The sequence below is a fragment of the Taeniopygia guttata genome, chromosome Z (genome assembly GCF_048771995.1).
Source record: "Taeniopygia guttata chromosome Z, bTaeGut7.mat, whole genome shotgun sequence".
Classification (NCBI taxonomy): domain Eukaryota; kingdom Metazoa; phylum Chordata; class Aves; order Passeriformes; family Estrildidae; genus Taeniopygia; species Taeniopygia guttata.
Window position 1 is genome coordinate 81,147,427 of NC_133063.1, and position 25,417 is coordinate 81,172,843.

Sequence of the window (25,417 nt, forward strand, 5' to 3'; positions counted from 1 at the left end):
TCTCCTTCTCCTTCTCCTTCTCCTTCTCCTTCTCCTTCTCCTTCTCCTTCTCCTTCTCCTTCTCCTTCTCCTTCTCCTTCTCCTTCTCCTTCTCCTTCTCCTTCTCCTTCTCCTTCTCCTTCTCCTTCTCCTTCTCCTTCTCCTTCTCCTTCTCCTTCTCCTTCTCCTTCTCCTTCTCCTTCTCCTTCTCCTTCTCCTTCTCCTTCTCCTTCTCCTCCTCCTCCTCCTCCTCCTCCTCCTCCTCCTCCTCCTCCTCCTCCTCCTCCTCCTCCTCCTCCTCCTCCTCCTTCTCCTTCTCCTTCTCCTTCTCCTTCTCCTCCTCCTCCTCCTCCTCCTCCTCCTCCTCCTCCTCCTCCTCCTTCTCCTTCTCCTTCTCCTTCTCCTTCTCCTTCTCCTTCTCCTTCTCCTTCTCCTTCTGGAAAGCCTGGAGACTTGCAGAGAGACAGACAGGAGGCTCTGGGGAGTCAGCTGGAGCTGTGGCAGTTGTTTGTAGCTCTGCTGCCACCAGAGCCCAGGTCTGGATGAATTTCAGGATCTGTTTTCCCTTTGTGGCAGAGCTATGGTTGTTTGGCCATGCTGTGCATTGAGGCTGCCATCACTTATTCTGACTCAGCCTGAAGTTTCCATGTTCTTTGGAAAAACCACAGGGCTATTTTTCAAGTGTGCTAACAGCTTGACACATTCCACATGCTAAAAAAGTTGACCTGGAAAAGCAATCAGTGATGCTGCGTGAATATATTGTATTTACAGTAAGCATGCTCACTCAGAGCAGCACTGGGTCACTTGTTAGCTCACTGGGCACATGTCCAAATATTAAAAATGTTGACATTAAGTAATTTGGGGGCTTAATAATGTTTTAATTAGCAACTATTTAAACACCTCTGGTCAGGTTGACCTGCATGTCTAGTTGAAAAATTCTGGTAGAGGTAATAGATTTGGCATGGTGAGTACATTGTGGTTTGTGGAAGGCAGTGGCGCATACCTCAAACTTGTGTTAATCCTTTATTTTTGAAGAAGAGGAGCAAACAAATGCATAATACTAAATATTGTCCTTTCTGTTTATTTTTCAGATTAGCGCTGTACGTATATGAATATCTGCTCCATGTAGGAGCACAGAAATCAGCCCAGACATTTTTATCAGAGGTGAGTTTTTTAACATGACTTCTGAGGGCCTGCAAGTGAAACAAATGTGATTTGGTCTAGAATAAAAGCAGTGAGAACCTTGGGTATCAGTTTGCCTCAATCCGCTGTTCCTCATCCTCCGGAGCCCAGTTTGCCTTGTCATTTTACATGATTTTCTGCAACTACTTTTGCTGTGGTTTGTAATCCCCATTCTACACTGGGGAAGATTAATCTATTTTCTCTAATAAGTGGGCATGCTGGAGAACACTTCAATGGTACTCAGTTTTGATGACCTTTTAACTTACTATTGATATCTCCAATTGTGAATGATGGGTCCTTCTAAACCTATTTTACATCCCACTGTCATACACTATCAGTTCTACTTCTCTGGAGCACTGCTGATCTCTCTGTGCTCTCCCCATGCTTTTAACCACTTCACTTCTTTTCATCTGTTGAATCAATGATGTCCACAACCACTTTGGTCCTGCTTTTTTGAACACTTTCAACTGCTAATGGAATTTTTACTTTTACACAGTAGTTTTGGGGGTTTTTTTAAGAGTCTTTTCAAAGACTTTGTATGCATCTTGTGAAAGGTGAAGTAAATTATGTCTCCTCAGCATTTTACTTTTGCCCTAGGATACAAACGTATGCTGAACACATTGAAGTCTTCTGGGTTTATTATTGTTTTTAATCTTTGACAAGAACATATAAGGTAATAATAACAACAATAACAGTAACTAAAAATAACAATAGCGTAGTAGTAGTAGGAGTAGTAATAATAATAGGAGTAGTAAGCAGAAATTTGGAAAAAATAGGCAAGATATTGTCCTAGGAAAATTGCTGCTTTAACTGATCCTCCCCCAGAAGCTAATAAAATTATTATGCTGGTGATGACATTTTGGAGATGGAAGAGGGGAAAATGAAAATCCAGAGAGCTGTTTGCGATGTTTACACAAAACTGACAAAGCACAGATAAGGAAAAGGGTAGAATTGTAGTATGATCAGTTTACATTTATAATAAAGCATGTTTTTGACAATTGTTTTATCTCGATGGTAAAACACTGGAAAAATGAGAGAAAATAATGTAGAGTATCATCTTGGCTTTTCCAAAACAGCTGTCATTTGTAAATAATGCATTGCACAAGGTAAATTTCGCTCACTTTGTTTTTATGATGTATTAGCAAAATGAGCAGTTGGCAGAAGCATAGCTGGTATGACATCTGGATTTCCTGAAAACATTAAATACAGTGTTTTGAAACTCAGCTTTTAAAACGAATTCCGTCTTGAGTTACAGAGAAGATTTCGGGTCTGAACAGTGAAACCTAAGGATATATCAAATCTTCAAAATTAAGACTTGTACTCATCAAGTGATGGCAAACGTAGCTCAGGGACAATCAGTGGTGCGTAGTGTGGGTATGAGGTAGGAGCTGTGAGTTCATTTCCTTCACTAATTAGCAGTGTAGGAGAGTAAATGTGCTGACAGTTCTTGTGAATGGTTCTGTGACTGCTGTGCTGGATGCTCCCTCAGTTTGGGTGAGTTTCATTTTAAAGTCAAACTGTTGAGAGTAGCTCCGAAGCTGAGTGTTGTGGCTTAAGAGAAGAGCACACATGGATTGCGTGAGCTGTAGGGCAGCTAAGAGTAGTGTCTAAAGGTTAAGAGCCCTCCCACAGATCTGCCAGGGACTGGGACTTAGAGGAATGGAACCAAATTAAGGGAAAATAGAAGCTGGATATCCATGAATCCACTGAAATACTCTATAACTTAGGGATGGTTGTCCTGACCATCCCCATGTTTTTGTCATGCCTTGTGTGTATGCTTCCCTTGAAGACCTGATCTTTATCCCATGCATATTCTATCCTGGAAGTCATATTCCAGCTTTGGATAATTCCATTAGCCTGGCTGGACCAGGTTGGTGGGCATTTCCCAGTTAATCATTCCCTGCCTATGAGCTTAACCAGTACACTTGACAATGAAGATTTTTTTTTCCATAAATAATAATTCTTGATAAGTCTCATTGATCAGACAGACCACATCTGCTATATGAGACACAAGTATGGATATTAAAAAAAAAAAAAAAAAAAAACAAAAAGCCTTGAAAAAAGTCCCTAACTTCCATATTCCCTTCAGTCTCCTTCTCCCCATCAGTTTCTCAAGATGACATATATCCCAGGATCCACAAAAGACCTGAATTGGGTAATTTCCTCACCAGGCCCTGCTTTGAAGAAAACAATCACTGCTTAAACATAATGTGGGTGTTCTTCACAGTTGTAATTTTTACTGCTAAGCAAATGATATTTCTGCTTCAGAAACCACTTTTTCATTCTGGTTGTACAATGCATCTCTTCATTATGTTATTTTGAACCTTCTCAGAAGTACTGTGTGTTCCTGATTATTAGTACAAGTCTTTCCAAGACATTCCCAGGGCGCATGAGGAGCAGCTGTGCCTCAGAGAAGTGTATTTGAAGAGTGTGTAATACCTTTGTAGTGGCTTTTGCTTTCAAATGTTCATCACTTTTTCCTGCCAGCACTTAAGGAACTTTAAGCACTTAAGCACTTCAGGAACTTCGTGAAATATGTTTTTTTGTGTATTAACTACTGTGTGAGGGATGTTGGTTTTCATTCTGTCAGCTTTACCAACTCAAGTGATAGTGGCTCAGAGTTATCTGTTATAGACAATTTAAAATATCATAATTAGTTTTGAATGTTGTATTCATAAAATATATCAAAATTGCATTAGGTTTCTTAATTTTTGAGATTTTCTACATGGATTTTCATGTAAGTACAAACAACATTTTTAGGCATATTCTGCTACTGACAAAACTTTTATGTGTTTAAATTTCCTAAGAATTGGATGTGGAAATCAAGTATTAGTTGAGAATCTTAAGTCTCTTTGAAAAATGCCAGCTTTGGCAAGGTCCCTGGCAGTATGATCACTATATCTACCTTTAATATTATGCTGTAATGTACTTTTACATATATGTATATGGATCTATCACTTAAAATTCTTTTCATATTAAGGCTGTTTAAGTATTTAATCAAAATAACCCTCTTCTTATCTGTCTAGAGAAGAATATGGTTTGTGCTTTTAGCAACTTTTTAAAGAGAGTTGGACAGGAAATTATGCTGTGTGTCATTGTAACTGGAGGAGTTTGCAGTGCACACAATGCAAATTGTGCACCAAAAATCCACCAAGTTCTAACATGAGACATTTTTCTGGACAGTTTTGTGTGGGCTTTATTAAAGCCCAAACTATTTAATTTTGGGGTTAAGGACAAGCTACCAACTGGCATTGAAAAGGTGGTTGTAGTTAAGGTACAACATTTTGGGAAGTTTTGCAGAGAGACAGATGCTGTTGCTGTTATTGGTGATTGGTTCCCTAATCAACAACAAAAGTTTGAATTCAGGAGCTGAGAGTTCTTAAACTGCATTTCCTCTGAAAACAGCATCAAACAGACCCAGTTTCCTCGGTGGCGAGGAAGGCCCAGGCAGTGCAGGTGTTGGGGAGAGCTTGCAGAGGAAAGCAAGGCAGAGGAGCTGTACAATTACCCTGCGTGGTGGGAGCTGGGCTATGGCAGTGGTGCTGCCTTGCTTTTGCACATTACCTGTGACTGAGGCACTCCTGGAGGATTATAAAACACTGCTGGCCCTGGCTGCGGGGGGAAGAGTGCCACCTGCTGAATCCACAGCATCAGTCCTGTGCAAATGGGAGAAGATTTCAGGTTTTGAGGGTACTTAATCATTCCTTTTTAAATAATGCATTTTTGACCTTAAAATAATACACAATATATTCAGACTTTTTAAAAAAAACCCAAATAATAAAATTCTAAACTATGCTTCCCTAGCATAAGAGGAGCTAATTTTGAGTGTCAGCTATATCAATAGATGTAGAAAAGTAAGTAAGTAGGGCATTCAAATTGATGACCATAAAGCATCTCATAACTGTGAAATCTCCTCTTTCTCATCCTCTTTCTATCTAAATGATGTAATGCTTTTTAGTCACAATGATCACAAGAATGTACACGTGTTTTTATCATTTTATTTTAGATAAGATGGGAAAAAAACATCACACTGGGGGAGCCCCCAGGATTCTTGCATTCCTGGTGGTGGTAAGTACCAGTTTTCTTCTCTGGTTTTCTTAGAATATGTTGGTGTCCAGTTCCAGCTGCTGGAGGCAAAAAGTTCAGGTGAACACTATAAAAAGAATGAGAGGATCAGGATTAAGAAGCATTCTCTTGTTAAGGAATAAAGTAACAGAAAATTAGATACAGGAAATTTAGATATGTAAAAGGAAATAATAGAAAGTGATACTGGATATTGGATACAGAAAAAAAGAAATAGTGCATAGTGTGTTGATAAGAAAGTAGGTGGCCTGACTTTCCTTCTTCACCACCTTCCAGCACATTTTGCAGCTAAGGGGTCATTCTGCATATCATAAATACTTGCATTTGGAAAGAAAACACAGTAAATACAGAAACTCTGTGTAAATGTGAGCTTGCTCAGTGTGTGTGTAGAATTTCCCAGGGGAGAAGAGTGCTCACAGGCACTGCTGTGTAGCCATGGTATTTATTCATTATTTTAGTATATCCAACAAGCCTGTGTTTGACGAAATGCAGAAGTGCAGGGAATATGCCCAGCTGTCAGTAGTACAAGAATTCACAGGTTTTGAAATGGTCCCATTTGAACCCAAGTGATTTGTACAGCTTCTTTGACCATTCTTTCACAGCTCTTGCTGTGGGATGGAAGCCTGTCAAGAACGTGTCCCTTTTATCTCTAATGTCTGCATTATCCTTAATTTTGATTGTCTGCAGCAGAGTGCTCAAATTGTCCATAAATCCCTATTATGGTGCTGGATTAAGTTATAGAGGATTAAGTCTAAACCAGTAAAAAACTGCTATGAAACTCCAACAAATTTTATTATCAATTATATTATTAAGTCATTCTAGCACAGACACAGTTTCATTCCAGAAACTTTGTGGTAGAACTGATTGGTATGTAACTATAGTTTAAGGAGTTTGTGGGGGAAGACCAATGGGATTACGTGCCATACTACTTTCCCTTTTAATCTTTATGACCTAAGAACATGCTCATGCATTTTTTCTGCTTGCCCAAGCACCAGATCCTCAGGGAGCTTTGGTTTAAGCACAGGACTGGACATTTGTCCACAGAAGCTGTGGCTGCCCCATCCCTGGAATGTCCAAGGCCAGGTTGGATGGGGCTTGGAGTAACCTGGGATAGTGGATGAGCTCTAAAATCCTTCCAATCCAAATGGTTCTGTGATTCCAGGAACCTGACCATGGAAAGATTCCTGGTTTTCTCTCCAGTTTCTTTCCATTCCATACTATTACAAATTCATTCCCGTTTGTGCTTTGTGGAAATCGTTTGAGCAGTTGCTGGAGTGATAACATTAAATGCACAGTAATACACGTTGTGTTCATATATATTAGACCAGATCCTTGGTCTGCAGTGCAGTGGTGTTAAAGGAGTGCAGCTCTGCTTGCCTCAGAGATCAGATGGCAGGACTTGGTTCTTCACAGATGGTTTACAAATCTAAATTCTTCCTTAGAGGTGAGTGTTCCCATTCTTTGGAGAGAAAGTGACATTTCTGTCTAGGAACATCCATGTGGGGTGTGTGCATGCCATAAAATGCACATGAGCATCACAGTGACACTCTCACCATCTTCTCTAACCTCTTCCCTTGCAGTGTGTTCTGGGATCTCTATTGTGCAGCTCCAGAAAGACGAGAAACATATGAACACTCAAGTGAAGCAAAAGCCTTTCATGACTACGTAAGTTTTGTGTGTCTTTGTCATGGCTTCATTAATTGCATGTATAAATATGATAAAGAAGTATTTCTGCACTGCACTGGCTCAAAAACACAGGTGGTGTTCATATGAAACTCTCAGTTTTCTAGGGATACCTTAGAATTAGGAGTTCCTACGTCTTTAATTGCCAGCACAATGTGGGTGACTCCTGGAAGCTGTCTCAGAGATCAAGGTGCTGTTGCACGTGTTAATGCAGAATAAAGAGTGTCCTTCTGTCCCCCACGCTGTGGACACATGAAGCTGGTCACAAAGGCACAGGACAGATGGAAACATGGACGTGACCTGCCCAAATACCTGTGCTCTGTCAGTGCTGAAGAAAAGATGTTTCTGTAGATGGAACTGATCTCTGGCTTCTGTCAGGACCACCCTCGCTGAAACTGGGGTGTTTTACATACGTGTTTTTGTATCCTGAAGTAACTTGGAGATTTTTCACCCTAATAAACAATCAAGCAACATAGAATAAGTTAAATGCAAAATCAGCTGGCCAATGACAACAGGAGGCATAAAGGGTAGAAGTGTCATGCCAGTGTTGCTGCCTTTGAGACTTTGTTCAAAACACAACAGTGGAGTCTTGAGTGAAAGTAGTTCTCACAATACATCTGTGAAACCTCTTTCCTAGAGTCTTTTCCAGGTCTGCCTCACAAATAGTGTCTAGTTATGGCCAAAAAAATATTTCTATGGATAAAACTGAAATTAGACTGACCTATCCCAGTGTCTTATAAACACAGTTTGGGAACAACAGAAATTATTCAGCAAAGTGACCATTTTCCATTTTCTGTTGTCAAAATCTGGTAATGGCTAGGCATCCTACAACGCATGAGCTAATGGTGATCTTGCCTTATTTGCAGTGAACAACACCTTAGACCTTTGAATGCACCATCAGCACAGTCAGATATGTCCAGCATCTTTCACCAACATCTCTGTGTAGTGGTGGTTAAATTGTGAGGGTGACTGGTTAAGGAGCTTGGACAAGGTTGCACAGTCATGTCCAGGCTATGCTAACATAATTAATGAAAAAAATAATTATCAGAGAGAGGAACAAAGTTTAAGGACACTTTGTACCCACAGAGTTGTTAAGGTCAGCCAACTTAGTAAGGCACATTCCTCAAATTAAAAATGAAGTATCTCTTGGAAGCACAATAGCTGTGGTCATTTTGTCCTAATCTGTTTTAAATATAAAGTTGTTGGGAAAATGAAAGACTTAGCTATTAGTATTACCCACTTAGTATTTTGGTTCCTTGTTCTTAGAGGAAGGTTTAATTCCCCACTGAAGGAGCAGTTGTTTTACAGGAATAGTGTAGGAGCATGAGGAATGACATCAGAGATTTAAATCTGGGCAGATCCAAAGCACAACAGCTGACTTCAGTGAGGGACATTGTGTTCTCAAAGTAAAGTGTATGTAACAAAAGCCAAAAATCCAAAAAATGTAAATATTGTTGTGAAACAGAATTGTGAAACAGAATGACCAACCAGAGGAAATTTTCAGTGAAAAAGTATTTGGAGTCTAAAAGGAGTCCACAAACCTTTAAGCTCAGGAGAGTTTAACTGTTCAGTAAGTTCACTATTGAGTCTAAATTTAGAGGTATGCTAAGAATTTGAGTAGGTTAATCAAAGTAGCTAGAAACCTCCTTTAGCATGTTCCATTAGCATTTCTAATTTCTACAGGCCTTGGAATATTACATGACCTTATTGCTCATTTATAATGTGTATTGTCAGAATTCAAGAAAAGGGAGAAAATGAGAGTTTGGTGTGTCCTACAATTCTGTGATTGAATATTTAACTTACTGTATAAAGTCATGCTTGATGAAGAAAAGATAAAATCATGGTATGATTCTATTTGCACATCAAGACAGGATGAACCCTTAGTTTAGAAACAATTTGATTTATTTCAGAAATTAATTTGCCTGGTGTTTGTAAAACCTGTTCTCTTAATATTTTAAGGTGGCAGGAAAAGCTTTGCATTGTTTTCGTCACAGTTGGGATAAATTCATTGAATCCCTCACAGGACTCACTGTGCTCCTTGTTATCACTTAGTTTTTGCTTAGGACAATCTTCATCATGGTTTTTGTGTCTGGTATTTTAGGTAGCATTGTAAGCTCATGTAAAAGAACAAGAAAATGGTATTAGGATATGATCAAGCAGATCTCACAGCAGAGGAAGATGAACATGTTTTAAGTGAAATCCCGATCCACACGGTGTTTTGCCATTGCCTGTGGAGAGGTCAAAATCCCATCATCAGTGGGAACCACAGAAGCTGCTGCTGGATTCTTCCTCCTGCCAAGGCTGACAGGGCTGGTAAATCAAAACTCTGCTGCTACATTGCAGGTCAAGTAGTAGAGCATTTGTATCTGTGCTGTCGTATCTGAAAACTGTTATTGTACATACAAAACAGCACAGAAGGCTTGTTTATTAATTCATAGGAGCAATTCAGAATTTTTTATTAGGCATGTGTTCCACTTGACCTAAGAAAAACTGTTCCTGCTGAAGGGGTGCGTGGTCTGGCTGCTGCAGACATGGCAGCTGTAGCTGAGTGGGCTGTGTTTGGAGAGGAAATAATCTTGTCTTTGCTTTTGTGGAGAGAGAAAGGCTTAGGAATGCTTGATGGAGGAGGAAAGCATTTGCAGATGATTTAATGATTTGGAAATATTGCTGCCTCACTTGACATAGCTGCGAGTCAGACAGGAACACACAGGTTGACTCATGAAATGAATACACAGAAAGACTGAGTTTCTTCAAGTTACAAGTTTTACATTGTCTGAACTGCAACTGTAAGATTTCTGCTGTTTGATTTCTCTCCCCCCTCAGACAGTGCGTTGTTGCTTGCAGCACTACAATGCTCATCTTACTAAAAATCCACTAAATAGAAAAGCAAAACCCAGTTCTGGCTTTATAAAGAAGATTTTCCATGCTCATCCTGAGTTAAAGTATTTTCAGCTCCCCTGTATTTAAAATGGATTTTATGTTTATTTTCTGTCAAGATTTGCCACTGTATATGTTTCCTTCTTAGTGAACAAAGTTCTGAACTGATTAGGTACATTTTTATCATTTTTTTAGGCTTGAAAAGATGCATGTCATAAATGTGCATGTGCTGGATCAGGGAGATAAGTCCTGGCATGGAAGTTTTGACATATATGATGTAGAATTGGAAATTGTTTCAGGTGACTCAGGAAAGAAAACTGTTGCTTGCTCACCCAGCCTGTTAATACTGCAGGCTTTTCAGTAGGAGTAGCTTCATTTGAAGTAGAAAAATCCTCATGATTATTTTCCAGGTACCTCTTACTTTACTTTTTCCTGGAAGAAAACTTCTGCACGCTTTGAAGTCTTGTGAGAAATCGTGTACATGGATGGTCTGAGGCAAAATTCACTCTTCAGTGTACAATGGTTTGTGTTTCTTCATGATGTCCTGAGGAGATTTCTTTGCCTCTCTAGTTAAGAGCTCGTTTTTCCACATTTTGAGACCTTCTGCTGAGGGAAGCAAGTTCCAACATGCATCTCTTTCCACTTCTTTCCAAGCTGAAAACTGAGTCCAAAAGGGGAAATAAAACCTGGATTTTTAGCAGTACCCCTTCTTCTTTTGGCCACAAATGGCCATCCTGCTCTTCCTCAGGCCTGGCCCTTTATCCCCATCTCTGGGTTTGAAGGGGTGGTGCCTTACAAGATGATTTCTGTACATAGCAGTTAAAATATTTTTACTCTCCAGAAATTCCTGTGCTCCTGTTATTTCATGCTCCTGGCATTGGAAGTTTTTCCATGTGGTGCTGGTGCAAAGAAAGGGTACACTGTTTCTCACATGTAGCTGTATTAAGATCTTGATTATTTTCCAGGTCAGGTTTGATTAGTTCTTCTCCCCAGCTCTTTGAAAGATCACTTCTGGTGTGGGCAAAGGTGTCTGGTTTGTGTTTGTGTCTCCCAGAAGAATTCCAGGTAATGCACAGGGTAACAAACGAGAGATGCTCCTTGCCCCAGAGACTGAAATGAGCTGGGCCCACATCCCCTCTGCCCTGTTGGCACAGTTCAGTGCTGAGCTCTGTGACAGAGGGTTGTAGAGTGTACCAAAGACAATGCTGTCATTGGTTTTGTCCAGATTTTTCCTTTTAAATCTCATAAGTAGAAAAATAAAATTTTCCTAGAAGTTACTTTGCAGAGTATTTGGACATTTGAGGTGGCTGCTCAATCTGTGTGCACCTCTCTTCAGAAAGTTTGGGTCTCTGCATTTATTTCTTTTTTTTATAGGGAGAGAAATTACTACTTTCTTCTCTGGATCCATCTCCCTTCAGTAGAATTAAGAGGCACTTGCACACCCTAAATACCCCAAGTCCTCTTAATTAATCATTATCAATACTCAGTATTTGAGGAGTTGTGAATACTTTTATGTCTATTTTAGACTACAGATTACCATGAAAAGCCTGTGAGACTTCCACAAGAATTGTTTTGTTTCTGGTTTCATTAAACAGCTGTCCTCCTTCCCTGCCTTTTGTGCATCAGGGATGGAGGAACTTGTTTTCATTCTTGATTTCCTGACCCATCTCTTGCTACTGCGACCTTCTGCAGGCAGCCTAGCTAGGGCAGCTTTTGCTTCTAGCTTTATTGCTGAAAATGGAATTCTGGGTCTCATTTCCAGCTGTCAGTTTCTGTGGAGAATGCAATTTAAACTCACATGTTAAATTTCTGTTTCTTAAAACAGAAATTATGGGAAAAAATCTCCCCATCATCCTTATCCTCCCATAGAAGGGCAAAAGATGACAAGTTGTCCTGCTTTCCTCTAGGGCTTTTGTTCCACAGGCAGTGCTGCAGATCTGAGTTACCTGTTAGTTCTTTACCTGAGTCCCACAAAATTCTGGAAGGCCCTTTGCATATTTACTGATCATCACCAAGTCAGTGATTTCACCCTCAGAATATGTTCTTCAGACAAATGATTTGTCTACTCTGTAGATAGTTCCTGTGTCCAGGTAGAGAACAGGTTGTTTCCTAAAAGCAGAAGAAATTTGGCTGTAGCATTCTTTTTGTAGTTAATAGGGAAGTGAAAAACATTTCCTCTCATACATTCATTGTTAAAATTGTATTCTTTCTTTTTATGTAAGTAGCATTTATATTTAATTTTGAATGAAGTGTCTTTCTTTACTGCTCTTTTCATTCTATGGGGATAATGTCTCACACTGTTCAAGTGTATGTGCAGTAAAATGTTTTCTTAGATATGGAAGCCAGAATAAAATGAAGAATTTGCATTTGCTTTGAAATTCCATACCTGAACACATTTAGTAAATCCATCTGGTTAAAGATTGCACAACAATAAACAATTGACAAACCATATTTTTTTGCAGAATGCTGTTTGGTGTCATCTCCCGAGGTGATGCATCCTTGACTTTCTCATGTGTGCAGTCAAAAATGCAGTGAATGTAAAAAACTGGATAAATGTTTAGGATTCTTGTCCTTGGTGCAGGACGGTGTTTTGTCTGCACGGAGGTTTGTCTGTGGGGGTTTGGGGAGGACAGGGTGAGCACCTCCCGAGGGTCCTACACAGAATTTACACAGGCAAGCTCGACTGCCTCAGTCCCCCAGCTCCTTGATTTTATTGCTCAGTAGCTGTTCATTAATAGTGTGGAAAGGATTAGTTAAAAGCATGCTCCAGCTCCCAGAGTCTGCAAAGAACATTGCCTGGTGTCATGTGTTTATGAGTGAGTATCGGAATGTTGCACTGGATCTCCGAGAGTATGAAACTTTTTGTTGGCTCACCATCAGTTTTTAGAAGTTGAGCAATTGGTACTTCCCTTGGATTGCAGAGACTCCTTTTGCAGGAAAATCAGGATTAATTTCCTGTTTCCTGCTAAGAAATCCCCCAGTTGGATTCATGTTCGCACATTTTCATGAAGAGGGAAGATGTGCTTGTACTGCTCATGCCATCCTTCTTCATCATTACTTCCCATAAATTAGTAGAAAATATAATGCTTGGATTTGAACTGCTCTGTGTCACAAATGTGAATTGTAAGCTCTGACAGAGAAACGTGTTGCTTCTTACAGCCAACATAATTTTTCTCTTTATAGAAGTAATTTCCCAGGTAATTTTGTGCGTTGCTTCTCTTTTAATGTGAGAACTCAGCCACTTGTTTCAGAGAGCACAAGCAGCATTTCCTCCCCAAAATTCCATTTGCTCTTCTTTGAGTGAATATTTAATTTCCTTGGAATTTAGAAGTAAAATAGTTAATTAGTTTGAGCTCAGTGGAAGCCTCAGACAGGATAAGGAACCACCATTTCCCCAAAGGTAATTTAGCTCCTCTTTCATGGTTCCCAGAGGGAGGCAGTGGACAAATTTCGTTCTTTTTCCTCTTTTCTAACAACTGTTTTAGCTTAACTTTCATTGAAAACAATGGGAGATAACAGCCATTTTAATGAGGGCAGGCTTTAGGAGCATTCTGTGTGAAAAATAGTATTTATTTAGAGTGGAGCACCAAAAATATTTATATATACTCCATGCAGAGCTATACCAAATTCATGAAATGGGAAAAAATTTGGGTTTTTTTTGCTTGGAGGAGAGGCGGGGATGTGAAGGCACAGGAAGTTAAGGGAGAAGTGAGTGATTGAGGAGATAATGTGGAATTCACAGGATGAGGTAGAGGCTGAAAGGTGAAGGGAAGTGTCTGGAATGCTCAGGCAGCTTCACAGCCTTCTAGAGAAACTTAGTTTGTTTCAAATATACAGGTGAAATCTGTTTTTTTTAACCTTGATAGACTGTTAACTTCCTAGATACTTTAGTTCATGACAGGCATCTCATGGATTAATTTCTCTATGTTCTGAAGTCAAGGGCTTTCTTTATAATTAAAATAAAGCTGAGGTCCTTCTGCCCTAAAGATGTGACATGTGTCATTGCCTGGCAGAAGGCTCCACATGAAGTTTCTGACCAGTTCAGTGGAAGTCCCAGGGTACTGCAGTTTCTTTTCCTGTGTGGTTGTCCTGATGAACAACTTTCAACTTCAGCCATTTCTTTCTTAATGTTGTGAAATGTGTCCTGTGTAAAATGTCTTGCAATTGAATGAACTCTGCTCATTCAAATTTTAATTTTTTCATTTGCTTGGACGGATTATTTATGCTACCATAGTGAAAGCTGTATTGCAGTTTAAATGTTAAACTTTATCATTTGGAGTGAACTTAAAATCAAGGTTTCAGAGGAGAGAGGATATTTTTTCTTTTACAAATGAAAGCACTTATGCATATATACACTTCATGGGGTGTGTTTAATTATCTAATAATTCAATATACAGAAGTGCAAACCTTCTGGATTTTAGACATTGCCTCAAAAGTTGTAGAGGCTTCACTTATTTTGAATTTATTTCACCTTTAATATTGAGAAGATACAGTCTACTGTAAGTCTAAGTAGCATTGAGAAATGTCCTCTTTCCAAAATTGTTTTAGTAGTTGTATGTTAAAAACATTTTATTTGTCACTGTTGACATACAGATCATCCTTACTCATGGCAGAGTGCACACAATATGTTCTTACAGTACTCCAGAACGTCTCTAAAGGAGGTCAAGTTGTATCTTAGTAACACTGGGAATGTTAAATGGACTAACTCTGAATTTAGAGCTGGAGATTTTCTGGCATTAATATTTAACACTGATTGTACATAATGCCTTACATCAACAGAGCACAAACATTTGATCAATAGGAAGAAAGTGCTGGGTTACGCCTTGCCAGGGCCCACTCCCTCCAGTGACTCTTCCTCCCCTCGTGCTCTTCCTCCTGGTGTTTCATCTTCCACACCAGGGTCCCTCCTGATGTTTATGGCTCAGGGTTTGCACTGAGCAGTCCCTTCGGCTGGGCAGATCTCCTTGGGCTGAGGATGAGGGCGTTTTGTGGCTCTGCACTGATGCCATTTGGGTTTTGCCCTTTTTTTTTTCTTTTCTATATTCTTCACACATATATTTTCTGTATTCTTCACAGATATATTTGCTCTGCAGCCTGTTGTATTAGTGACTGGTTTTCCCAGTAGTTTCCCATGCCTTTTCTCTAAACAAAAAGAAAACAAACTCCAGAGCTCCAAGCCCCAGGGGTACAAAGCCCCTGTGCTGTCTTGGTTCTTCCTGGCTACCAAGGGTGAGAGCAGCAACTCCTGGAGATGAATTTCATGGACAAAGTGCAGCCAGTGCCAAGGGAGGGCTCCAGAGAAGGAGCTTGACTGGGGGGTAAAACCATCACCTCTTGTCCTCCTAATTGGTGTTTTTATCAATTACACTGATTTCCTAAGACCTATGAAATGTACTCACCCCTGTGGGGGTGGGCTTTTGTGGACATCGTTCCATAACTGCCCCGAAAGCCTTCACATGAAAATCCATTTTTATATTACCTCCTTATTAAAATTGTCTTGAGTTTCATTTCCAGCTTGGGAAAAAGGCAACAGCAGAGCTGCCTCAGGTGTCTGGCCATGCCTTTGTCTGCACCAGGTTAAGCACTGCTGCACTGATGGGAAGAATTTTCCTTTTTCTGTTTGCCCAGGGTGCAGGCTCTTCACCTAAATGCAATCTTCTTTAGCCTCATGAAAAGCAAAAGTGAAAGTGAGAGTCTTATGTCTGCACAATATGCCAAACACAGATTTTGTTATCAGCTCGACTGCTCCGTTAATACATCTAAGTGACTCATTTCAGACTTGCTTAGCACATTTCTGGAAAATCCAAGGACTTACAACTTCCATCTGCTCTCTAATATGATGAAAGATGAATCCTGAAGATCACAAATTGCAGGAGACATGCGGCTCTTAATAAGAACAGCTGAACAACAAATGCCTTATGAGAGGTGGTGAAAAGTGAAGTAATGAGGAGGAAAGGCAGGGAGGCCTCTGGAGGGAACACGGATATCCATGGCTGACTAGAACTGTCACATCCAAACACCACACTAAATATGAGATGCACATTACATAACACGAGTCACAGGGAGCACATAATGGTCTTTTTGAGTTTTCTCTAGAATTAAGGCCTGGGTGTTACAGGCACTTGAGTTTACATGTGTCCTCAGGCCTGCAAAGGATGTGGTGCTTGGGAAGAAACGTGCAGCTCTGCAGATCGGGATACCTTTAGAGGAAAGCTTGGAAATCTTGTTTCTTATTTTGAGATCTCTGCATTCTAAACATGATAACCTCTGAAAACAGTAAATCTGTAGTGCATACAGACAGATAAAATACAGCATTTCATCTCAATTTTCTCCCTTCTAGAGAAAAATGGAGGTTGTGGCATAACCAAAGAGAACAAAAAATATTTAATTTGACTTAAGGTGAAAGTCTGCATTGCACTTTGTCCTCGTAGCCTGTTTTACTGTGACCCTCCTTAACTTAAGGGTACATCTCCAAAGTGCTGTCACAGCAACATCCATAGACTGGATTTATGCCACTTAGGGAGGATACCTGTAACGAAATTCAGATGCAGCAGTCTGTAACCCATCAGAGGCTCATTTACCCAAGAAAGTAGTTCTGTGCATCATTCACACCAGAAGAGGTGCATGACCTGTCTGGTTTTCTCTGACATAGAAAGTGGAAGACAAAGTTCTCTGTAAGGTAGATAATAAATATTATGTTTTGAGACATAAAGGATCTGGAAAACATTTTCCAGTTCTGGTTTCAGATCTGATTTCCATATTGCAAACCTAAATTTTACTCTGAAATGTACTGAGATCTTAAGTAGTAGATAATTAAGGGAATAATTTAACCCCTGAGGTGAATTTTAATGTCTTTTCTGTTAAAAGAGTGGCAGAAAAATGCACAGGCTGTGCATATGCATACAGTTGAGTGTGACATTTCACTTAAATAAATCAATTTTACACGAGTAGGATTTCAGTGAGATTTGTAGAGGCAGGCAGTGAGTCCCTATGGAGCACGACCCCGTTGGCTTGATCCCAGCTCTGCACAGATGTTGGGATCTGCCTGGACAGGTCCGACAGCAGGATCAGGGACTCTGGCCCTCGCCTGGCAAACAATTTCATGGTCGAGTAGCATTTTATTTGTGAATACTCCGATTAGAGTCGCACATGTTTGCAGTAGCAGGGTCACAGAAACAGTACAAATGCAGTGGGTCATTCCTGTTTACCGTTCAGTTTTAGAGGTACTTTTCTGTACCAAAACTATTAATTTATTTCATCTGGATTTTTTTGTGTATTTGAGGCAAGGACACCCTTTTCCAGTTATCTCTATTGTGAATAAAAATCTCAAATTTTCTGTTTACGAGGACAAACTTGTTAAAGGGTGGCTGCTGGACAACCCTTAGATAGCCCTGCAGAAAGCTTTTTGGTCCATCCTATGATTTGATTTGTAGTATTTTGTTTATTTTCCCTGTATTTTCATAATTTTGTGTTCCTCTGTGTATGCAGGGTGTTTTGTGACTCCCACTGCCAATTGCTTTATTTGTATTGCTCCAGCTGCTGTCCCCCCATTGCTGTATAGAGAACATGTGTTGGATTTCCTCTTAAAAGGAGAAAATGTAGCTACTTCACATGCTTGCTGTCTTATCCTGATAATGTGCAGAATTCCTTCTTCCTGGAACAAGATGGGTATTGTTATTTATTGTTGCAGCACTATAGTATGTTAAAGGTTTTATTGAAGCTCCTGTTCCCTAAAGCATGTTCTTTAAATTGTACAAGGAACTAAGCTTTCTTTATTAAAAAAAAAACAACAATCTTTTTTAGCCTGATTATTTAGAAAACATGACCTGAGTGAATGGTGGAAAATAGGTACCAAAAGAAAGAAATTTCCTCAGTAAGCTGACAGTGCTTCTTTTCAGTTTCCTGAATTCCAAATTAGCACAAGAAAATGGTATTGACAGCTAAGGTATCCAAGAGGGTAATTGCAGAAGAGGGCTTTAATAGATTTTTCTTGTTCTGCCCTGTTACCAGATGCTATTTCACCCAAAAGGGGTCGTTCTCGAACACTTATCATTAATAAATCTACTTTTTCGTCTTGCCACTAGAACACACAAACACGTGTAACTTTCCATTTTTGTGCAATATGGGTAATAGGTTTACAAAGGGTAACCTGTAGTTTAAGATTCTTTTTAAAAGCCTGTTTTCAGTTGTTTTATGTTTTCCTAAACTTCAGTAGTGAGTTGTCTATCCAGATGTCTCTGTGATGCTGCTGTATCACTCAGGCACCTCTTGAGCTACCTAATGACAGAACTGGGGATTTATGGAGGTGTTTTGTTATTAAATATCTGTGTTCAGCTGTGTTGTGCCTAAATCCCACACAGACACACAAATTTTGTTGTGCAGAACTTTCACATCCTTCCAGAAGAGTCTCTCAGACCCTACCTCAGTCTTTGCAGCATTTGTCAGTGACAATTTTTTGGTTGGTTCATGCTTCTTGGTTAGAAAGCCCTCAAGAAACAGTGTATTACTCACTTTTGAGCAGCCTGTGACTTAAAAAAAAATATAGAAGCAAAAAGTATCACCTTGGTATGTTTATTTTCTTCTTTCTTCTCAATTTCCCCACTACCCAAATGGAAAGCAGTGATGATTTGTTAATAATGCCAACTGGAAATGCCCCAGTTAACATTATTAACATCAGGTATAAGGTTTGAAAGGTGGTAAAACCTCTGGGTTTGTTCTGTGCCTTAAAAATACATTTAATGAGAGCAGGAGCTGAAACAGGTAGTAATTTGTGTTCTGATGATTCTGACATTGTGAATTAAATCTCAGCTATGCCTGCTTAAATTTTAGCTACCAGTACGTGTTAATATAAGTACCCTGTTGGGGTTCTATTTTTCTTTTCTTCTTTTATTTTTTTGACATAAAAATGTGGAGTCTGCACCAGCTGTTTCTGACATGAGATGAACTCCAGAAGTGCTCCAGATGCCATAAATCAAGCTGCCTGTTCAAGAGGCTCAGTTAGGGTATTTTTCTGTAGTAACAGACTATTTTCTTAACAAAAAGCCTTTTTTTTTTTTTTTTTTTTTTTTTTTTTTTTTTTAATACAGGCCGGATATTGGATTAACCAATCTCTGTAAACCAGTCACATAAAATAGGTGCTATATCCTGGTTTTGTCAGGAACTCCTTAGCTTAGAAAAATTACAGTGAAACACAGTAATTCAAATTAGATTGCTCGCAGTTTTCAGAATTTCAGGTTGAGGTCAAAGGAAATACTGCAAGAAGTAAATATGCATTTACATACTAGATTTTTTAGTGATTAGAAACCACCATAGAAAATATGTTCCAGCTTTATTAAACAGGGCCTAGAAAATGCTGCAGTGCTAAGATGCTGCCTGGTAGCAGAAACTGAATTATTGTTTGTGATGGTGTAAGCACTTCTGCACAACCATTGCCTAAACAGGAGAAGAATTCTGTAGTTATTAAGTTGGAATCGTCTTTTTTTGGTAGTAATTTCTGTGTTGCACTTTTGCTCAGTAAGCAAACCATGGAGCTGCAGAAGTAGAATGTGTCCATTTTTGTCTTGTGGACAACACATTTCCTTGAACATTTTAACTCTTGTATCATTGCTTGGTGCTCTGTTTCACCCTGGAGCTTCTAATATTTATTTAATTTTTTTTTGGAGGTCATGGTGGTGACATTTGGTTCCTCTGGCTGTCTTCAGGGAAACTTCAGATGCCCCAAAACACAAAATGCTATTTGAGTTGTTAATCCTAAAGTGTGATTTCCGTGGAAATAAAAAGGTTTAGGAAACGCTTACTGGTGCTGATTCAGAAATTACATTACATGAGGGTAGGAGTAGTGCAGAAATACTTGGTATTCTAAACTCTTTGTGAGTTATTATAATTAACAGAGCTGGTCATGAAATAGTACAAAAGAAAAAACAGTCACAGGACAATGTTTTTAGAGTGCCATTTTTGATTTGCCCTGTTTTCCAGAGATCAACCTATACTAAGTAAATTAAACCTGGAAATTACCAAACATACTTATTTATAAAGAATTAAAAATACAAGAGCTTCTTACAAGTTCTTTCATGGCACGGAGGATGTGTCCTAGAGCTTCCTCAAATTTTCCTGATCATTTTATCTGAAATTGGAGGGCTTCTTGCATTTTGGGGTATTTCCTTAGTATGAAAGACAAGGAGGTTTTGAGCCCATTGCTCCTGGTAGTGCTGTGGCTCACAGACTTGACAGGCATTTGGCTGCTGCATAGAAAGGCATTTCCATACTGGTTAATTGGTTTTGCACAAATTGCCAGAATTGAGCTGTAATTCTGATTTAACCAATGGGCACAAATTATGGGAGTTGCTTTGGGTTGCACCTTCTCCTCACTCCCATGAAGTACAGAAACACCATGACTTCCTTTACAGATCAGGAAAAACATTATTTCAACTACTACTTTCTAATTATTATTATTTTAAAATGTATTATTTTGCTTTATTTAGAAGTAGATAGTATTCACACAGATGAGGTGACCAGTCTAAACACCCTTCTCTGCGTTTGCCTGTGGTAAATAACCCAGGGCAGAGATTCTTCTTTTATCTGTGTTTTCCTTGCATAACTCATCATTCCAGACCTGTGCTTTATGTCCCTTTGTTTGAAAGCTCAGTCCTGACTTCTCTGGAGCTGTGTTAAGGTAGGTTAGTTGATCTTTTATTTTATGTCAGCTTTGCTGTGTGCAGGTAGATATCCCATCATACAGTTTAGTGACATAACAAACCACTTGTATCTTTATAAGAGCAGTCAAAAAAGTCTCAAGCATTGCTTTCAAGCATGCTGAAATGTCAGACTTCAGACTAGCTATCAGCCTTGACAAAATACACACATTTTCTCCTCCTTTTCTCAACTCACACATTGTGGTGGTGATCCTCCACTGATCAGTGATTTTGCTTTTAAAATATATGTTTCTCCTTTTTTTTCCCCCTTAAGAACATGAATTCCTGACAAGCCAAGGCCTCTGCTTTAATTTTTAATCCCAGCCTGACAGGCATTCCGATTCACTCCCTGTAACTGCACTAGAATCAAATATTATTGCAGATGTTTGATGAACCATAGGATTGGTTCAAGTCTCATTTCCAGTTACTTGGTTTCTAAATGTTCTCTTTGGGGACCCAAGCAGCGCTGTCAATATTCTTTGTTCCAGTTGCTCAGCAGTTTGCAACTTGATATTGTCAAGGGGTTTTTGTACTGAAACAGCTTCTGAAGTCAAAACCTGTTATAGAATGCAAGAAATTTAGAAATGGGCCCCATATCCAGTGTCAAACTGTGGATAAGGCTATTATTTTAATTGCTGCCCTAGATATTGATCAAAACCACCCAATATTGCCTGTATCTGTGATCTTCTTGGTAGCTTTTTAATTAAGCAGCACCCCCAAAATTAAGAGTTCATTATTATATCCAGAAAGTTAAACCTGCTGCCTAAAGTAGCTAACATTCTTTTCTGTATTTCAGTTTTTCCAATGGGGTTTTCTTTCCCTTTTATTTCTGAAGATATGCAATCAGAACATGCTGTGTCATTGTAGTACTTTTATTTTTGTAGATACAAAGTGAAATGCTGAATTGTGTTGAGTAATTCATGTGCTATGGTACTTTTGTCCTGGAACTTTTGTACTGGTGTGCTGGAAGCAAGCTTTCATTTGCTGATTAGTATAAAACCCTTTTTTTCATATTAAGTTGCACTGTGTCTGTACATGGTCCTCAAACCCTGCTCCCAGCATGAAGCCTAATACTTGAAAATTTGTAAATTCATTGCTCTCCAGCAAAATCTGATTTCCTGTAGTATAGCAAAGTTCCTGGGAATTTCAGGAGGGCTGGAGATAAAACAAATTTTCAGGTCCTGATTCGTAAGTCTGCTGCTTCAGTGCCACTATATTGGACATTTGGAAAGTCTGCTGCAGGGTTGTTTAGGTTGTTTGGAGTACTTAAAAAACCTGCAATTTAAACTCCCAGAATAACTAATCATGACCCAAAATAATATTTTCCACAGAGTAATGTATAGAGCCCCTTAAAAAAAAATCACTGTTGTTGCACCTGAAGTTGAATTTCTCAGGTGATTATTGAAAAAGTAATTTTTGGGGGTAGTTTTAGGGAAGCTTTTCTTATTTTTTATATTTTTTTTTTGTCCCTAGTAAAGATATCATTTTTTGCTGGATTGCACTGCAGTGAAGCTAAAATTTTGTCTGCTAGATATATAAACATATATACATAAATATATCTGATGAATGCAGGCATTATAATCCATATGTCTTACAGCAGAACTATCCCTAATTTCAGTTTTCAGTTGGTGCAATAATGTGAGGCCCACCCATGTCTTTCAGCAGCACTGGTGCTGAAAGCAGTCCCATGTTCCAGAATTAATATTGCTGCTCCTCACAGAGCCTGAAGGAGGAGGAGGAAGAGGGTATTTAAGCCTTCAACTGTGTGGTTGATGGGAACAGGAACTGCTTGAATGTTGACCTGCTGGAATGTGAAGCTGAAGATGGAAAATTCTCAGGTTTTTTTTTGAGAATTTGTGGTAGTGAGTGTGGGATCAAAACCACTTCTAGATCAAGGTGGCTTAGATGTGCAGGAATAGCTCAGGAGCCTCCAGCTCTGCATGTTTACACCACTGAGAAACTGGGATTCCCCAGATCAAAGGGGAGATTTTCTGGAGATAATTGATATTTTAAGGTAATTAATGTTGTAGTTTTCTGCTTGCACATCCATCATTTGCTTTCCCCCCTGCGTGTCTGACAGCAAGACTTGAAATCCCCAGCCAGCCCAGCTCTGCAGGAGCAAACACTGCAGGTCCTCACCGTGTTTGCTCTGACTCCTGGGTTTGTCCTCCTCTAACCACATATTTGAGCAGAGCTCTTGGGTAAACTGTGCTGTCCTCTCTTTTTTCCCCCCCTACCAACTGCTGTCCCTGGCAGGCTCCCAGCATCCGCTTCCTCCCGCGGGCTGCGGCAGCGCCGGATCCCTGCGGAAATCCTGCGGCCAGCCCCGCTTCCTCTGGACACAGATCCAGCTCCTCTCTCTCCCCAGCTCTGCCATCCCTGCACCGAGCAGTGTCACATCTCCACATCCCCCACAGCTCCCTGGGCTCTCTCCCCCTGGTTCTGCATCCCTGATGAACTCCTTTCCATCTCCCTCCCCATCCTTCTCTCTGTATTTTCAACGATGTTTTACAAATCATGGAATCTCAGTGCAGTAACACACAGTGTGACCTCTCCCCTCCTTTGCTCTGCCTTCTCCCCTCTCCCTGCTCACTTTTGTTCCGTCACAGGTTCAGGAAGGGGTTGTAGCTCTCCTGCTGCTTGTTCCAGTTGTTCAGCTTCCTTCTCTTGCATTCTTTGCATAGTTCTTCACCTTTCTCTTATTAATTGCTATTCCCCCCTGATTTATATAACTAAAGGTTTTTAATCCTTTCTTTCTGTGAGAACACACACACTCACACACGCAAAAAAAACCAACCCTGATTTCCTTTTCCTTGAGCCACATCACTGTCTGTCATCAGCTTTTCACCCCTTACTCTGTGTGTTTGGGGTAACTCTCATTCACAGGCATGAAGGACCTTCTCCAAATCAGATTTCACCTGTTTTATTCACATGAAAAGTCTGATCCATTCTTGACTTCATTCATCCTGTGCTTCCTTCAGTTCCATTGTTGGCTTGGCTGTCTGTTCACCTCCTGACTTGCCAGATGTTCCTATGCTGTTTCCTACAGTGACTTTTCCTCACCTTTTAACCTCTCTCATCTTTCTGCTCCTTTTCCTCTGGGTATATTCACTCTTCGGTCAGTTCCAAACACAAACACAGCTCCTGTCTTCATAACTCTACTGAGTCACATCTTCAGAAATCTATTTTCTCCAAATCAGTATCCTAGCCTTTCTCTTGCACTTTTCCTTTTGAGAGAAATGGGATAATTAAGATTCCTGTTTTCTTCCTTGACTGCCTGGCCCTCAGCCTTTTAAACTTGGTATCTCCTTTCCTTTGTCCTTACCAAACCAGGAATGCTTTGAGATTTGCATGTATTTCCCAGTCACCATATATATATATATTTTCATGCAAACCTTTCTGTTGATCTCAAATTACTATCTCTGTACTTGACCAATATATTGATTATGGAGTTATGCTATTCTCAAAACTTTGGGGTTGCTGTAGCACCCAGAGGACCTCTATAGAAATTCTGCCACTGACTTGGTACTTAACTTTCCTTGCATCTTCCACTTCTGGTTGTTGATTCTTTGCTTAAGAGATCACACTCTACTGTTATCAGTTATCAATAAATAGCTAATAACCTGCCATAATACTATTTTTGCCCTTCCTGGAGAGATTTCCAAAGCATCATTCCAGTCTTGTGTTTTTTCTGTTTTCTGTTGAACTGAAGCTCTCTCAATATTCTCAGACTTCACTTGTTACTATTCTCCAGATTAATCCTTAAACTTGACTTTCATGTCTTGATTGGGATTTTTGTTTGTTTTCAGTGGTTTTTATCCTTTAAGACTCAGGGAAATGCACTGTTAATATGGTTTGTCTGCTGCCTGTGTGGTGGTCACTATTTTCTCTTTCTTTCCTTTATTTGCCGTGTTTCTCTGTGTCCTTCTGTTTTTAGTCTTGGATGTTTTGGTAGCTGAAATATTCAGGGTATTTATCTGACATTGTGATTATTTTTGCCTTGTCTTCAGAAGACCAATTACGGATTTCTTCAGAAACAGTCCTACTTTGAGTCATTAAGAAGAATACATTGAGTTCACTGCAATGTAGTCCTCATTATATGTAGCAGAGCAAAAAATAATTCTGGTCTTAACATGACACAAGGATGTCTTGACTTACAGAGCTTGGACAACCTCTTTTCTCAGAACTTCCCATCTTATAGGATCTGTTCCACATCAGCTGCTGCCCCTCTGTACCCTGGTGACAAACCTTGTACAGACACCTCTCTACCTTCCCTCACAATAGTCTTTAAAAAGTGTTCATTTTACTCTCTTTCCTTTATACATATCAATAGCAAGAGCAAAACCATTGCACGTAATTGTAAGCAGTGAAAGCTCTGTTTATATTTAAAGCAAAATAGAATAGAGTTCTATTCAGTTTTTGTAGAAGAGAATTTATTTTTCCAATAGTCATAGTTCTGTTAGTGTCAAAAGGCTTTGTAAGTGATGTAAGTGCCACAGGTAGTAAATGGGGATGAAAAACCCATTCTCCTCAAAGGGATATTTCTTTGAGTTTAATATTGCAACTCCTTAGAATTACAGAATTCTGGAATGGTTGGGGTGGGAGATACTTCAAAGCCACCCCATCCATGGGCAGGGACACCTTCCACAGTCCCAGGCTGCTCCAAGCCTCAGTGTCCAGCCTGGCCTTGGGCACTGCCAGGGATCCAGGGGCAGCCACATCTTCGGCTGGAGAGTGACCTTATAACCAAACCTTGTACATGGAAAATGTTTAAACCAGAAAGTTGAATTAAAATAGATCAGAGGAGTCAAAGATGTGCCATATTACATTAGTAGGTTTTTTGAAAAAAATCACTGAATTCCCAAATATGAATGTAACTTGAGTTTGAAGAATTTTAGCTATTCCTTAGCATGTTTTTTTTG

General features: G+C 39.6%; 1 protein-coding gene across 4 annotated transcripts in view; it reads left to right on the forward strand.

Moving 5' to 3' along the window:
* SSBP2 (single stranded DNA binding protein 2) overlaps nucleotides 1–25,417 on the forward strand; it is a 136,865-nt gene that overhangs the window by 31,910 nt on the left and 79,538 nt on the right. For all 4 annotated transcript variants that reach the window (XM_030258308.4, XM_030258310.4, XM_030258309.4 and 1 more), the window contains exons 2-4: nucleotides 1,071–1,143; nucleotides 5,168–5,229; nucleotides 6,825–6,909. In XM_030258308.4, coding sequence (XP_030114168.1) covers nucleotides 1,071–1,143; nucleotides 5,168–5,229; nucleotides 6,825–6,909 — 220 coding nt within the window. The remainder of the gene's footprint in view (nucleotides 1–1,070; nucleotides 1,144–5,167; nucleotides 5,230–6,824; nucleotides 6,910–25,417) is intronic.